The following is a 14,967-nucleotide window of genomic DNA, read 5'->3' on the forward strand; positions in this document are numbered from 1 at the left end:
AATTATTCTTTATTGAATACAAATCTAAAATATTAGAGATTCGATGAACTGGTTAAGTTTCCATTGTCAAACAAACATCTTTAAAAATTTGATTAAGTCCTGCAATATCAAGGTTATGAACAGTGAGACCTATTATTTACGTAGGTTCCGAAACACACCAGGACTACAGTAGGGTCTGGTGCAGTTTGGCAGGTGCAAACATCATCATGCAAGATTACCTTGCTCAGAGCAGACAACTCCCTATCACACTTATCTTGGAAAAAAAAAAAAAAAAAAAAAAAAAAAAAAAAGATTACAGGAGCACGCCACAAATTTGACAAGGAAATTCACTAACTTTTTAATACTGTGCTTTTACATTTTAACAGAATCAATATAACTTTTATTAAATTTCAAGCCGAAATTTGGAGGAAATGGCAAATTTTTGACCACATAATTGTAAACTTCTGCAAATGATCCTAAACTAAACTTATAGTACTGAAAGTTTAGTTAAGAGAAGTAAAAGGGCCTATGGTCTATCTGGTTTGCTATAAGCGCATACTGTGTCACGTGATCAGGTCAAAAGTCACATTGCGTACTAAATCGAGTTTGGAGATTCCAAATCAAGATGTGAGATATTTCAAGCACGTAACCTTCGCGTGAGGTGCCCTGGGCAATTCGAAGAAAATACATATACTTTATCATTATTATTTATTTTACCCAAATAACTTGATTTTTGACAATGTGCTACCCATATTTACCTCACGCGCTATACATCATTTCTAAGCTCTTCACTATGTCTTTGCAATAAGCTTTCTATTAGCCATTTCCTTATTACCGTTTTTTTTTTTTAAAAGAAGATATGTGGACGATTTCATTTTTTCATTGATTTTCCATTGACTTGACTTTTCCATGTTTCGTGACTTTTTTTTATTTTTATTTATTTTTTTTTTTTTTTGACTATGTTCCATCCATTTTAGGACTATGTTCCATCCATCCATTTCTTTTTTGAATGTAGAATCTGTATAGTCTGTTCTATATTTAGTCTAATTTTCAGCCATCTCCCTCTTTTGGTTTTTGAGATAAGTTGAGGAATTATTTGTTTTTCATTAATTTTTCTATTGACATTAAGGTTAATTTTTCGTGCTTTTTGAGTATGTTCCATCCACTTTGGGACAATTTGCTTTTAAAATATAGAATCTGCGTAGTCTCTTCCACATTTGAGCTGAATTGAGCTGAATTTTAACCATCTCTTCCAAGTCTGTTTACATCATTGAAAGCGCATAGGCCCTTTATGTATTTATCTGTATTGACAGTGCATTTAGGGAATTATTCCTGATATGTTCAGTTTAGTTCAGTTTATTTATTTACTTATTTGTTTAAAATTACCTTTTCAACACCACGCAATGATCTCAATATAGTTTTTTTTTTATCTTATCCTTTCAAATAAAGAAACATCAAGAAAATAGTTAACACAAATAGTCGCATTGAATTTGTTTAAATGGCAAGATCAAAGGGATTAGTTGAATGTAAGAATACAAGTTGCTATATACATAAAGAAAATATTTATCATATTATGTTATACCGTTCTTAGTTCTCAGTCATACGATAAGTACAATGCAAAGTTAGATATCGGATATAACCTAAAGAGCGTTTTCTTAACGAAGTGATATGTTAGTATGTAGCTCATAACAATATTATAACAATGTGCACAAAATCTTTTATCTGCATTGTACTCACAGATATCAAATTAATTTTATCCTATTTCCAGTAATAGACATTCGTTCTTACTTTTAAACGAAAACAAAATATACGAAACTGCATTCTATAACCAGGTTTTCTTTTCTTTTTGTTATCATAACACTACTTAAAGACAAAACATTAAGGCAAAGATATGAAGACACGTTATTACATTTTTTTAAAAAACATTTTCATTTTAAATACCATATACACGCTCACGCTCACATACATTTATATAGATGTAGATTTTGTCTTGATTTTGATAGGTCTACTTGAAGTAATAATAATAATAATATTTACAATGTTCGCAACGAATGCACTTTGGTTTATTTCTATCCAAATCAGATCCAATTATACATATATATATATATTCTTCTTTTATTTTAAAAGAATGCATATACAATCAAGTAATTTTCACCATTCTCATATATTCTTAAGGAAATGTATCTCATGCATACGCACATACAGCCACATACTGCTGCATTAGAGTCACAGAAAAAGAAGAAATCATTACTTACACAGTCTTATAATCACATCTTTTTCTCTTTAGTTTTTACACCAAGCGATTGGGTGGGATAATTTAATAAGATATTTTTTAAACAGTGTTGAATTCAGGCATGTTCAAGGGAGAGGGGGGAGGGGCTGAGCCCCATAGAATATCTACATACATGCATTGAAATATTTGTTTTTTTCTGTTTATTTTTTTTCGGAAGTAAAAGTGTCTTTTACTAGAAAATTAGTATCTTCTTTCGCCCAGCCTAATTGTTCTAATTAACAAACTCCGTTCTCGTACAAAGTCGAAGTCAACTAAAAACTTGGAAATTAGATAAAGACCCACACAAACGCTTTACAACGTTAGTTATGGAAAAATGGCAATATCTTTTTGTAAATATAGCACGAAGAGGGGAAGGAGAGCTAGGATTGACATGAAATGTTGATATAAAAAAGATTGGGAGGTGAAGCACTATAGTAAGGAATTGCTAATATATATATATATATATATATATATATATATATATATATATATATATATATATATATATATAGAATAGCCCCGAACAAGGTTTAAATTTAGCCTTCATCCTCCTGACTCATTCTTTACATATGTATTGCGTAGGTTTCGACACGTGCTGTTTCAGAAGCCTTCTTGCACTGTTGGAAGCAAGGGAGGAAGGCAAAAAGTCGTAATGTCTCTCACATGGAAGTGTAATGTCAGGGTTTTTAACAGTGGTTTTAAAAGAAAGGTTTCTGTGTTTTGTACTTTTTATGCATTACGGCATTCCTTGGAAAAAATTGAGTTAGAATGATCTTGGCAGACCAAATCCGCAAGTGTGTGTGTGTTTTTTTTAAATGTACCCTTAAATTTTACTGCCCCCCTTGTACAAAAGTCTGAATTCAACACTATTTTTAAGTGTTTTTCTTTTACAGAAGACAGATCATTTTTATACAAATTAACAAAGTCTCCCTTATCTTAATCTGAACCTTAATTACTTAGTGCCCATTACATACACATGAAAAGTGACAATTTGACATAGGCCTACGTAACACATCTCGAAACGAAATGCATTAATAAAACAAAATCGATTGCTAGCTTATTATATAGCTATTGTCTTTAATTCATAAATAATCAACTTATAATTGAATGATATATTTCAGAAATGAGTTAAGGCATTGATGATAAAGTAACTTAGTAAACTTTATTTTTATATTTATTCCCAAACCCATTAACCGCCCGAACTCGATGAGACGAAATATTGGAACTTATGTAATTGGAGATAATACGTTATAACGATGACGTTTATGTATATTTAGTTTTAGGGCAACAAGGGCAATAGTCCGGAACCTTATGATAACAAATCTTGTGCCCAGACTTGTTTAAACTTGTTTTATTTATGCTGTTAAAGATATAAGTGAGGAAGCCATAGTTGATTGAAATGTATTTTTAACATCTGCAAAATGAATGCTATGTGTTAAGGAAATACAGTTTAAAAGTAACAAAAATAGTTTAATTTATTGAAATAATTAAAGTGGTAAGTTTCGGTGATTATTAAAGTAATTTTGAACGAACTGAGGCCGCAATATTTAATTATATATGTGTGTTACAACATCCGAGAAAACATTATGAGCATGATTTCAACTATGTATATATGTTTTAAAGTTAAAAGATAGCGTTCCATTCTTCGGTCATGAGATTTCAAATCAGTCCTAACTTACATGTTTGTTCGTTCGAATAAGTCTATCGATATATTAAAGCATGTCTTTATGCTTCTACCTACTAAGACAAAGAGTTTCTAACAAGAATTTTAGGAAAACCAAAAATGGATCGAAAGATAGCGATCTTGGCCAATAATTAGTTTTAGGATCAGGGACCACATAATTTTTGAAGACCCTTAATCGAGTTTTCGTATTTTCAACGGAATAAGCACATCATACTGAGTTAACTGATGGTTTGAGCTTGGCTACACTATATGTAGTTCTCCAGATATAAGGCCTACAAGAAAATTTTTGATTTAAATGTATTGGATCTTTTGACCCAAAAGGACAAAATTTTATTTCTTGTATTACCTTGTAGTGATTATTTTGAACATCCTAAAATGAGACAGTGGCGGGTAATGAGTTAATATATTCTCCAGTTTGCATACTACGTGTGGTTTAAGCACTCATATTTAGTAACAAACTCCGAACAAAACTAACTTCGTTTTACTAAGTCATTAACTTATCTCATTTCCAAATTAATCATTCAATTTTATGTATAATTTGCTTAGTTCAATTTTGTGCTATTATTCAGAACTGTAAAACAACAAATTCAATGAATTATTTTATATATATATTATAAAGACTCAAAATAAATAAATATTATTTCATTAAAATTTAATAAATATTTATTTTGAATTAACTCAATGTTAAAAACATAAAAAAATACAACAATCATACTTTAATATTTATATGAAATGTTAACAAACTGAAAAGATGGAAACAGAATATATATGATTTAGAAAAAACTAATGTTATTCACTTTAGAGCTATTTTACTTTACAAAATTTACAATTAAAATAGAAATTCAGAATTTTTAAAAGTGAGTTTCGGCATATTATTTGATTATTTTATAGCAACGCAGTACAAAATAATCATAAATAAAATCAATAATTTGTCACAAATTATGTATTATGTAACTTCGGTTTCATTATGACAAACTAACTCATTCGAGTACATAATTTAGTTACAATAACGCTTACACGTATTTATTTTTTCCTCTTTCATTCTTTGTCAAACCAAACGTCAATTAACCTAGCATTCGTACGATAATTAATACTTTTTGTTGAGTTCTTGATCATCATCTGTCCCATGTTTCATTCTTTCAAAAGTAATAAATTAAGGCTGCTACTTCCTCAACGGATGCCACATAGCAATTGGTTTCCTTAGCGATGAGAGCATTTGATTCCAGTGAGAGAGTGCTTTGCCAGAAGCTTGAGATCCAACTATCACGTGACCAATAGAGTAAGCCCTCGCTTCGCCAGTATTCTCTGCTACTGTAACCCGTAACTGGATAGTCTAAAAAGAAAAACCAAATCTAATTACTCACATGACAAAATATTGGCTGGAAATTAATGAGAATCAACATATGTGAGCAACAATTTGCTGAAGTTTTAATTAAAATTAGAAGTGTGCACTCAAGTTTACGGCATATTTTTAGATTAAGAAAATTGAAGTTATTTGCAATTTAACCTAAAGAAAAATATTATGGTTTTACAATATAATTTGATCTATACTTTCCTTATGATTAGTGTTTACATTTTTAGAGCTAGAAGTCCAGTTTCGACTCTCTGAGGCAGTAAAAGTAGTTCTAAACCCACATCAAACCCCAGGTAAGAATTCCATACTATGGGAGAATGTCAGATCAAATGATCATATACGAATTATGATAGTACCAACACTCCCATGTATATGCTGCATTGCACAAGAAATAATAGAACTTGAACCATAATGTTTGAAAGATAATTTCAAGATTACATGAAACTGAATGGGCGTGTAATAATATGGAAAATATGAAATAATTTGACACGTAAAATTACAATGTTTATTGTACGAAGTTATGAACTATTCTGTGTAAGAAGAATCATTTTCGTCAGCAGGTTGTCGGTAAGCAGTTCTGTAAAGGTATTGAGACTGCCTCAATTTGTATGTCTTCGAGATGACGGATAGTTTGATTGTTTCAATTGTACACATATTTTGATGCTGATTCGCACCCTTGGAACCTCATATGCTACGTTCCGTTAATCCGCTTTCATGGAAAACAATGGCTAGTGGGTGTACTGCTAAATGCAACTGGTCAAATGAATGGCATGGAGTTATTCTCAGTGGCGTATTTAGGGGGGTGGCTTCCGGGCTTAAGCCCCCCCCCCGAAATCTTACTTAGTATAGTAAAGTAAATGAAATATCTTGCAGAATTTTCACATTTCCAGGCAAAGGCCCCCCCCGAAAGTTAGCAAAGCCCCTCCCGAAATAAAATCGTAAATACGCCACTGGTGGCGAATTTAGACTCTGTAGCAAAGTGATAATCGGTAATATGTTCGATATCGTCTTTTAGAGAGGATACACTGTGTTTTGATTTGAGAAAGTCTAACAAGGGACCATTCTGATTTTGTGAATTCAATTGCTGAAAATGATTGTTAGCACTGGATTCAGCACCAAAAGAAACAGAGAAAAGAGGGTGCTTAGTGGCAGACTGTATATGCGGTGAGATATAAATTTGGGCAAAGTGTGAAGATAGAACATAGAAAATGTCTAGAAATGCCATGTTAATTTTGAAATGAGTAGAGGGATTGAGGTCCAGGGATTGGTTATAATGTTGGCGGTTAACATCAGTTCTAATTACTCGGAGGGTTTGTTTGTTGTAGAGGTATGGAAAGCAGTCACTGTACTTAAATGCCGACAAAATGTTAAAGATATCGCCTATAAAAATTTCCGCCAAAGTTAAGTCAGTTTCGTAGAATACTACTGTGTATAATAGGCAATAGCTGAAATTGAAATGTGAAACGTTTTAAAGTCGTAAAAAAATAAAAATGGAAGAAGGTGGGTTCAGCCTCTAATCGGGGCTACTTGCACCGGTCCAAAGTAACCCCGTAGATAGGAAATTATTACTACTGGTACCTCCTGCCTTCTAATTTTAGATACATTTCTTATTTAGGTACATGCCGGAATGAATTTATTGTTGAAAAATAAATTACGAGCAGTGGTGGATCCAGGAAAATAGTTTGAGAGGGGCTTCACTCAGAACAAATCACTAGACGTTTTTGGGGGCTTGAAGCTAATACGCATAGGAATAACTAACATTAGAATTTTTAAAAAGAAATCATGCAATTTGGGTGAGCTTCAGCCTGAAAGCCCCAAACCCCGTAAATCTTCCACTGATTACGCTTGGGATGATATTTTTCGACCTAAAGAGCAACTAAGGCAAATTAGTTCACGGACATTTTTTTTCTGTTCCTGAGTAGGCAATTTTGTGGAACATATGCTAAACTATCAGAATGTGGTTCGTGTGCTGGTACCAGAAAATACATAATTTTCTTTACAAATATCGTTAATTCATAGTAAGTATCGATACCGGTACCATAATTCTAATATCAATATTTGTAGACTGCATGCAGTTTTGTGTAGGAAGTGGAATGTATAAATATTGGAGGGAAAACTGCACATAAACATTATGTTGGTATGTTGAACATACTTTTTGTATGTGGGGCAAAGTATCTTCACGTATGGGGTAACTTTGTACCAAAGTTTATATTTCAATAACCATGGTCATGCTGAATGTTTAGTAATGCACTTGCACGAATCTTTTCCTTATATATCTAGCTATTATATGTTTAAAATACAGTGTTCTAAATGATTACGTTTGTAAGCTACATGCGATTTTCTTTAAAATTCCTTACATATGGTGCTAAGTAACCCCGTCTTACGGTTCCTTTAATATTTTCTGCAGTGCCAATTTAATGCAAATACAAATGACAAATGAAAGATATTTAATTTACTTACAAGCAAGGGCGCCGATCCCGGGGGCTCCGGGCCCCCCCAAAGCTCATGTGGGTCCTCCTACTGTATTTATGAATATACAATATTTGGGATAATTTGAGTGCAATTTGTCTTAAAATCCTCATATATATATATATATACCTTCTGCATCTGAATGGGCCCCCCAAATTTTTAGAGAAATCGGCTCCCTCAGGTTGTGTAAAGAGTATTGAGTATTTGGAGGTCAAAATTTAGATTACATTTATTTATTTTGAACGTAACATGAAATAACATATCGCCATTTCGTTGTATGACCTTCCATCATTTTCCCGGGAACACCATAATTCCGTCAATTTAGAATTTCTGTAGTTTCTGGTTGTAAAATTGTGACAAGTGATTTTCACGGGTTTCTTTTGAAACTAACTTACACTACTCAGAGGATTTTGTAGAGACAGAAACAAAGATAGTCGGATGGTGCCAAGGCCGGGCTATGCGGTGGATGCATTAAAACCTCCTAGCCAAGTTCTCTCGATTTTTGACGCTTTGTTAAAAATGCATGGGATCTGGTGTTGTCAGCATGCTATACAATACCCTTTCTGTTGACTAGTTGCAGTCGTTTTGTTAGAATTGTTAGGTACTTTGAATTGTCGACAGTAGCCTATAGGTCTGTCTATCGTTCTGTCAGGAGGCAGCAGCTGGTGATATACAATCCCACAGACTGTGGAACTTCTTCTCGATTCAACCATTATCTTTTTCGCACATTGTTGTTGTACGTTATCCACTTTTCATCTCTCGTGATCACTTTTCGAGAGCACTTTAGAAATTACTAGAATTCGTTACGTTTCAATAGAGATTCGCAGCATCAGTGTTTCCAGATATGAAAATTAAAAAGTAGCGATGTTGTGCTCCAAAAGTAGTGGATTTGAACTATTTGTAGTCCAAACATAAAAATGTCAGATGTCAGACGATGACTGGGTTAGTAATAGTTAGGCGGCGACCACAGTTTCAAGTTGTTGGCGGTGGTGTGTTAGGACAAACGTCATATTACATCAGTTGCAGTAGAAGTGCAGTGTGCAATGACCTGGGCAGGCAGTGATAGTATAAAATGGGCGAATTTTCTCATTTTCAAGGAGATATGTTTGTTTCAGTCACTTTTGTGGGCTCTGAAATACACTTTACAACATTAATTACAGTATGTTTATTCAGTTATTTCTCACTTCTGTAATTCAGTTGCTAAAGTCTTTACCTGAGAGCCAGGCCCGTATCCAGGGGAGATCTAGGGGGGCCGGGCCCCCCTAAATTTTTGCTGGACCCTAAAAGTTTCACAGTAGGTTTGCAAAAGAACTATAATATGGTTCGATCGCTCCCCCCTAACCAGCCCCCCCCCTACATTTTTGGGCTGGCTACGGGCCTGCTGAGAGCCACCAATTTTCGAAGATTGATTGTAACTCCACTTACATATTATGTTAATATGGACAATACAGAAACACAAATTTTCGATGTTCATGTTTACACAGCTTCGTATAACTATTAGGTCCAGACATTAACTAAGACAGCAACATTGTCAGTGATGTTGCAACAGCATCAACTTTACAACAGTTTAGTGTTGTCAGATCTGGAGATTAAAAAGTACTAGAACAAGAATTGTGCTAGTATCGAACATGTTAGTTATAGGAAAAACTATTGTTCATTGATCATTGTAAATAAAATACTCAAAAAAACAAAACTTTTATTGTATTCATAAAACTAACATTTCGTGATTTCATATATAAAAATAGAAAAGTAGCAAATTGTTGGAGAGATATAGCCTGTAGATAATTAAAATTTGCCCAGAAAGAAGCGTGTGGCCCAATTTGAAATTCTGGTAGCGAGGGCTCTTAAAATATCGCCTAATCCACTAGTTGTAGGCCAACCTGGCAACACTGATTCGCAGATAGAAATTCGGCCGAGTGTTTTTGAATCAGATCGTGTGGAACCTAAACGCCCAGCTTCTTTTCGTAGGTAGTTTTCTCAAAATGGTTTAGCACTGTTCGACGAGGGTGTTTATGTCACTGGTGGTGTCGTGCCAGTTTTATTCGACTTTTGCCAGAATATCTTCCATTTTTGTTTCGGTGTAGTTCGAACTCCACCCTAAACTGTGAGTCCACGTCTCATATAGCCTCCGTGCTGAAAGGGACACTAAAGATCTAATCCAATCAACCAATCTACTAAAAATCATGCTAAGCAATAATAATCACAGACTGATGGAATTCAATTTATAATTTTCTCTCATAGCGCCCTACATTTTTTTTTTTTTTTTTTTTTTTTTTTTTTTGTATTTCATGACATTCCACCAATTCCATCTGGATGTAACAATTTCAATTTACACCAGTATTCCTGTATCATATATACGAGAGTCTTATACGAAGATAAATTTGCAGGATATTTTAAAGTGGCAGTATGCTTCTTTTTTATGAAACATTTACTTTACCTTCACGTATACTTTTTGTTTTTCACAAATTGCATTCATTTCTCTTTCTTCTGTCTGCTACATTCGTGACTAAATTTGCTGAGAAGAAGACGAAATTTCCTTTCTTTCTTATTTTGTTTCGTTTTGCTTTTTGCATTCCATTCTTATTAAACGAAGGCAAAGAAGAATAAAAATGGCGGCTGTGGCTGAAAGTTGGAAGTTCAGTTGGTTTGCTATATTCAGTGGCAGTTGTAACTTTTAGTTGTTCACGTCTAGTATTACTTTTATTTTTTTGTTTATTCCTTTTGTATTTTTATTAAGTTGATCCGCAGATGTCGCAGTTCCTTTGAGGTTAACTTTAAAGGGACCGCACTGCGGTGTGTATTGCATTCGTTCACAAAAAGTTCTGACTAACGAAAAAGAGGAGAAAAATAGATCCTGACTTTTATTTTAATTATTAAAGGATATAGTTTCTCTCTCGCGTTTACTTTGAATAACCATTCTCTTTAAATTGGATAAAGGATGCAGGGATCAAAACATCTACTAAAAGACAATGTATTTAGAGGCCTAAGCAGACGCCCACTAGAATTTTTTATTGGGAGGGGTCTAACCTTTCGGGGTGAGAGTCCAATACTACTAGCCATTATGTCTATGTACTAGTGGACCTACAACTTAACGTGGGATCCGAACCACATGAAATCTCGCTGGGAATCAAACCGGGTCTCCCACGTCAAAAATCTGTTTTTGATTTAGAATTAGGTTGATTTCTCGAGAATTTAACATACAAAATTCATATATACGTATTTCACATTTGAAAGGTGTGTGTGTTGTGTGAAAATAAAATACTGTATTTATCCTGTACATTTTATGCATAATGTAAACTAATATATATATATCCTCTGTCCAGAAAGTTTGGTGAACGTGTCTATATTTCGAATGGATTTGTTGTCTTGTCCGAAACAGCAGTTGCCGTCCTTCGAAGTAATCCTCGTCGATGACAATGCACTACTGAGAACGAGTGTACAAGCCTTGGAAACTCCTGGCGTACTTGTCTTTAGAGATGGCCCTCAGCCAAGGGCGCCCATGTTGTGGTTTCCAAGGGGGGGCAAGTATAAGCAATGTTTCAAAAATAGTTTCAAATTTTGCTGTAACTAATGTAAAAATTCTATTGGATTTTCGATATTCAAGAAGTACAATTTCCCCTGGGAGGGCCAGCGCCCCACCTTGCCTACTCCTGATGAGCGCCCTTGCCCTCAGTTGGGTCATAATATTACGTTGGATGTCCTAAATGTCAGAAAACTTCTAGACCTTCATGCCTGATTTCAGTTTGAGAAACAAGAACACGTCCGTGGAAAACAAGTATGAGGATTAGGGCACATGATTGGGTGACAAAACTCCCCTGTTGTCCAGTATCTGCTGCACCAGAAAAACCAAGCATTATCGTGGATCAGAGTTCAATCGCCTTGCTTGCCATAGCCATTTGATCTGTTGCAGCAGACGTTTCAGTGTTTTCACGTATGTAGCGGCATTTAACGTGGGGAGAAATTTCATGGATGAGACCTTCAGAATCGAAGAACACTACGAGCATTGTCTTGATGCGGAAACTTTCACTTCGCACCTTCTTGCTCTTCGGTGTACTCCATACTTCGATGCTTGCCTTTGGTCTCATACCTCAGTCACCAGTTTCATCGCCCGTGACGATGGTTTTCAGAAGTGGGTCTCGATCCTCTATGTCGATAAGGTCTCCACAAGTGTCAAGTCGAAGTTGCATTTGTTCCGGCGTCAAAGTGTAGGGCACGAGTCGGGAGGAAAGCTTGCGTTTACCCAAATCCTGTGTCACTATGAGATGGGCCGTCTCACAAATAGTTCCCACTTTCTTTGCTATCATTTGCACTGTCACACGACGATCCTGTGCAAAAAGTTCCTTCACCTTCTATACGTTATCCGGGATGCGTGCATTTACAGGCCGGCCAAATCGGGAGGCGTCTTCCATGGTGTCCCGCTCTTCTTCGACACGTTTAAACCACTCAAATACTTCAAGGAGACAGCACTTTCATTGTAAACTGTTATCAGCATTTCATGAGTCTCTTTTGCTGATTTTCTAAGTTTGAAACAGAACAGTATATTTGTTCGCTCCTCCATTTTGGTACGGTATCCATTTTTGGTTTCGACCTCGATTACTACGCCTTCACTCTACAATGTGCTGTTTACACACGATAAGCACATTCCTAGCGCCTCCGCTCGGGAACTTGTTCAGACATGTATTGACTTGTCCGATACAGGAAGCGCAGTGAACGCATTCTTACGACGGTGAGCAGTCTGAATCATGCACCGAACTTTCTGGACAGAAGTTGTACTATTACGAGTAGTAACTGTGGATTTTATACTATTTAAAGTACAGCCTATTTCAAAAAGAATATACGTATTTCGAATGCATATGTTTATTAAACTTTAAGACATACGAATATGAAATTTTACACACATATTTACGAACCTCTCAAGTTCAAATTACAGTTCAAAGTTCAAATTACAGATGTTCAATATCACTCCATCAGCGACACGAACAATATCACATCGATACTCAAATTCCTCCCATACTCGGGCAAGCATGTCCTGCGTCACTCATGTTATGGCAGTACGGATCCGGTTCTTCAACTCTTCCAGGTTCTGTGGGAGTGATGGTACATAAACGTTGTCTTTAACGAAACCCCACAGGAAGAACTCATAGGGTATCAAATCCGGTGACCGTGGAGGCCAGCTGAGACATGCTAAGTCGCCAGCTCCTTGACGACCAATCCAAAGGTTCGATAGATTTTCATTCAGATATTCACGCACTTGGCGACTCCAGTGAGGGGTGCCCCGACTTGTTGGAAAAGAAGTTGTCTTCGTGCAGCCTCGGAAATAACCAGTTTTGTAACATAGCGAGATACTGCTGACTGTTAACCGTGTTTCCATTAAAAAAGAATGGGCCGCAAACAGATGATCGGGATGTCGCAAAAAACACATTGACTTTGGGCGAATCTCGTACATGTTCAATGATTGCATGTGGGTTCTGTAGGCCCCAAATTCGAACATTTTGTTTGTTTACCTGAGCACTAACACGGAAAGTCGCTTCATCACTGAACACGATGCGTTGTGCAAAAGCGTTATCATTGTCAATAGCATTCAGAATCTCGTTACAAAATGACATACGTTTGCGTTTGTCATCAGGACGCAGAGCTTGTAACAGCTGTAAGTTGTACGGCTTCTTAACCAACCGACGTCTCAAAACACGCCATATTGTTGTTATCGACACTTGTAACTCCTGACTGGCACGACGAATTGATTTTGAAGGACTACGTTGGAAAGCAGTTTGAATTCGTGCAACATTTTCTTCAGGAACACGAGGGCGGCCAGGACTCTTTCCTTTACACACACATCCTGTATCTACAAACTGTTGATACCATCTGCGAATGTTCCACCCATTCGGAGGATCAATTTGGTACCTCAACCTGAAACGTCTTTGCACTATAATCACGGAATTGCACTTCGCAAACTTGAGAACACAAAATGATTTCTGCTGCGGAGTAGCCATTTTAAACATATGACGGTTACCAAGCAAAACAGAAGACAACTGACATCTAGCTGTTATTAATATAAACTAGACTATGTATTCGTTCTTCCTCCAATAGTCGAGCCGAGGCGCAGCGATCGATAGTTTGGACAAAATAATTCTTCGTAATACGTATATTCTTTTTGAAACAGGGTGTATATTTTATTAAATATGAGCTTTAAATGGTAGTATCAATTTACTGTACGGATCCACTTATTTATAAAATTTTTAAAACAAATTTTTAAATAACATTTAATAGACCAGTGTGTAAATAATAGAAGCATGTGAGATGCGTATCTACGTAGAGCATCAATGTGTTAAGCTGAACGCTGAACCAAAGCTAATATTCATAATTGTGTCGATTTCATTCAGCGTAATACGCCTGTTTTCCTCTATAAGCTGTTCCGCTAACGCAATGTTTTCGGTCACTACGCAATGAGCCTGTCCCGGTCGAGGAGTATCCTCCACAAATGTTATGCAACTTATAAACTTCCTACACCTCCCGTATACTTGCTGCAGGAACAAACACGAATCACCATACTTTGCTGTCATCCTGTGATGAATTTCAATTGATTTCACACTTTCACTGCTCAAAAACCGGATCACCGAACGCTGTTCTAACCGTTGCGTGTTACTTGCCACGGTGTTACTTGCCACTATTGGAATTTCGTGTTACTTGCCACGGTTACCTTATCGCATATTTATCTATCTATGACAGCGTGTCCGTTGTCACGCATCTGCATCTAGATTTGACCTTGAGGGGGTGGGAATAATTTCCCTGTGCTGTTTTATCTTGGCTGGAAAGCTCATTTTAGTTTCTTATAACAGCGAAACACACTTTCTTCCACAATTTCTTCTTTATATATGTTTCTTCTTTAATGCTGGGCGTTTCTCTATTTCCTCAATTAATTTTTCATAGTCTTTATCACTAATTAAAGACATGCTAGTCCCTAATCAAAGAATGTATTAGTTTCCATTGCGAACACTTCTTTTCACGCGCTACACTTGTAGAAAACTTGTAGAAAACATTTATTTTTTACCTTTCTACTTGGAGATATCTCGGCAAATTTTCTGTTGCCGTCGCCTCAGTGAGCGGACTCCCATAAGATTCAATGCATTTTTAGATGTTGCGCAACTGTTCCGTCGCCGAGCTATTGCCCTGCTGTCACCCTGCTTAGCAACACCTCGGCAACCTAACTGT

At 35.9% G+C, this 14,967-nt stretch overlaps 1 protein-coding gene across 2 annotated transcripts in view; it reads right to left on the reverse strand.

The window, feature by feature from the left end:
- Positions 1-4,744: 4,744 nt before the first annotated feature.
- The window catches only part of LOC145681108 (synaptotagmin-12-like), a 607,941-nt gene continuing 597,718 nt past the window's right edge, over positions 4,745-14,967 (reverse strand). For both annotated transcript variants that reach the window (XM_081752521.1, XM_081752520.1), the window contains exon 8: positions 4,745-5,268. In XM_081752521.1, the coding sequence (XP_081608647.1) occupies positions 5,098-5,268 (171 nt within the window). In that variant the 3' untranslated portion in view covers positions 4,745-5,097. The remainder of the gene's footprint in view (positions 5,269-14,967) is intronic.

The sequence above is a fragment of the Thermobia domestica genome, chromosome 3 (genome assembly GCF_964235325.1).
Source record: "Thermobia domestica chromosome 3, izTheDome1.hap1.1, whole genome shotgun sequence".
NCBI classification, from domain to species: domain Eukaryota; kingdom Metazoa; phylum Arthropoda; class Insecta; order Zygentoma; family Lepismatidae; genus Thermobia; species Thermobia domestica.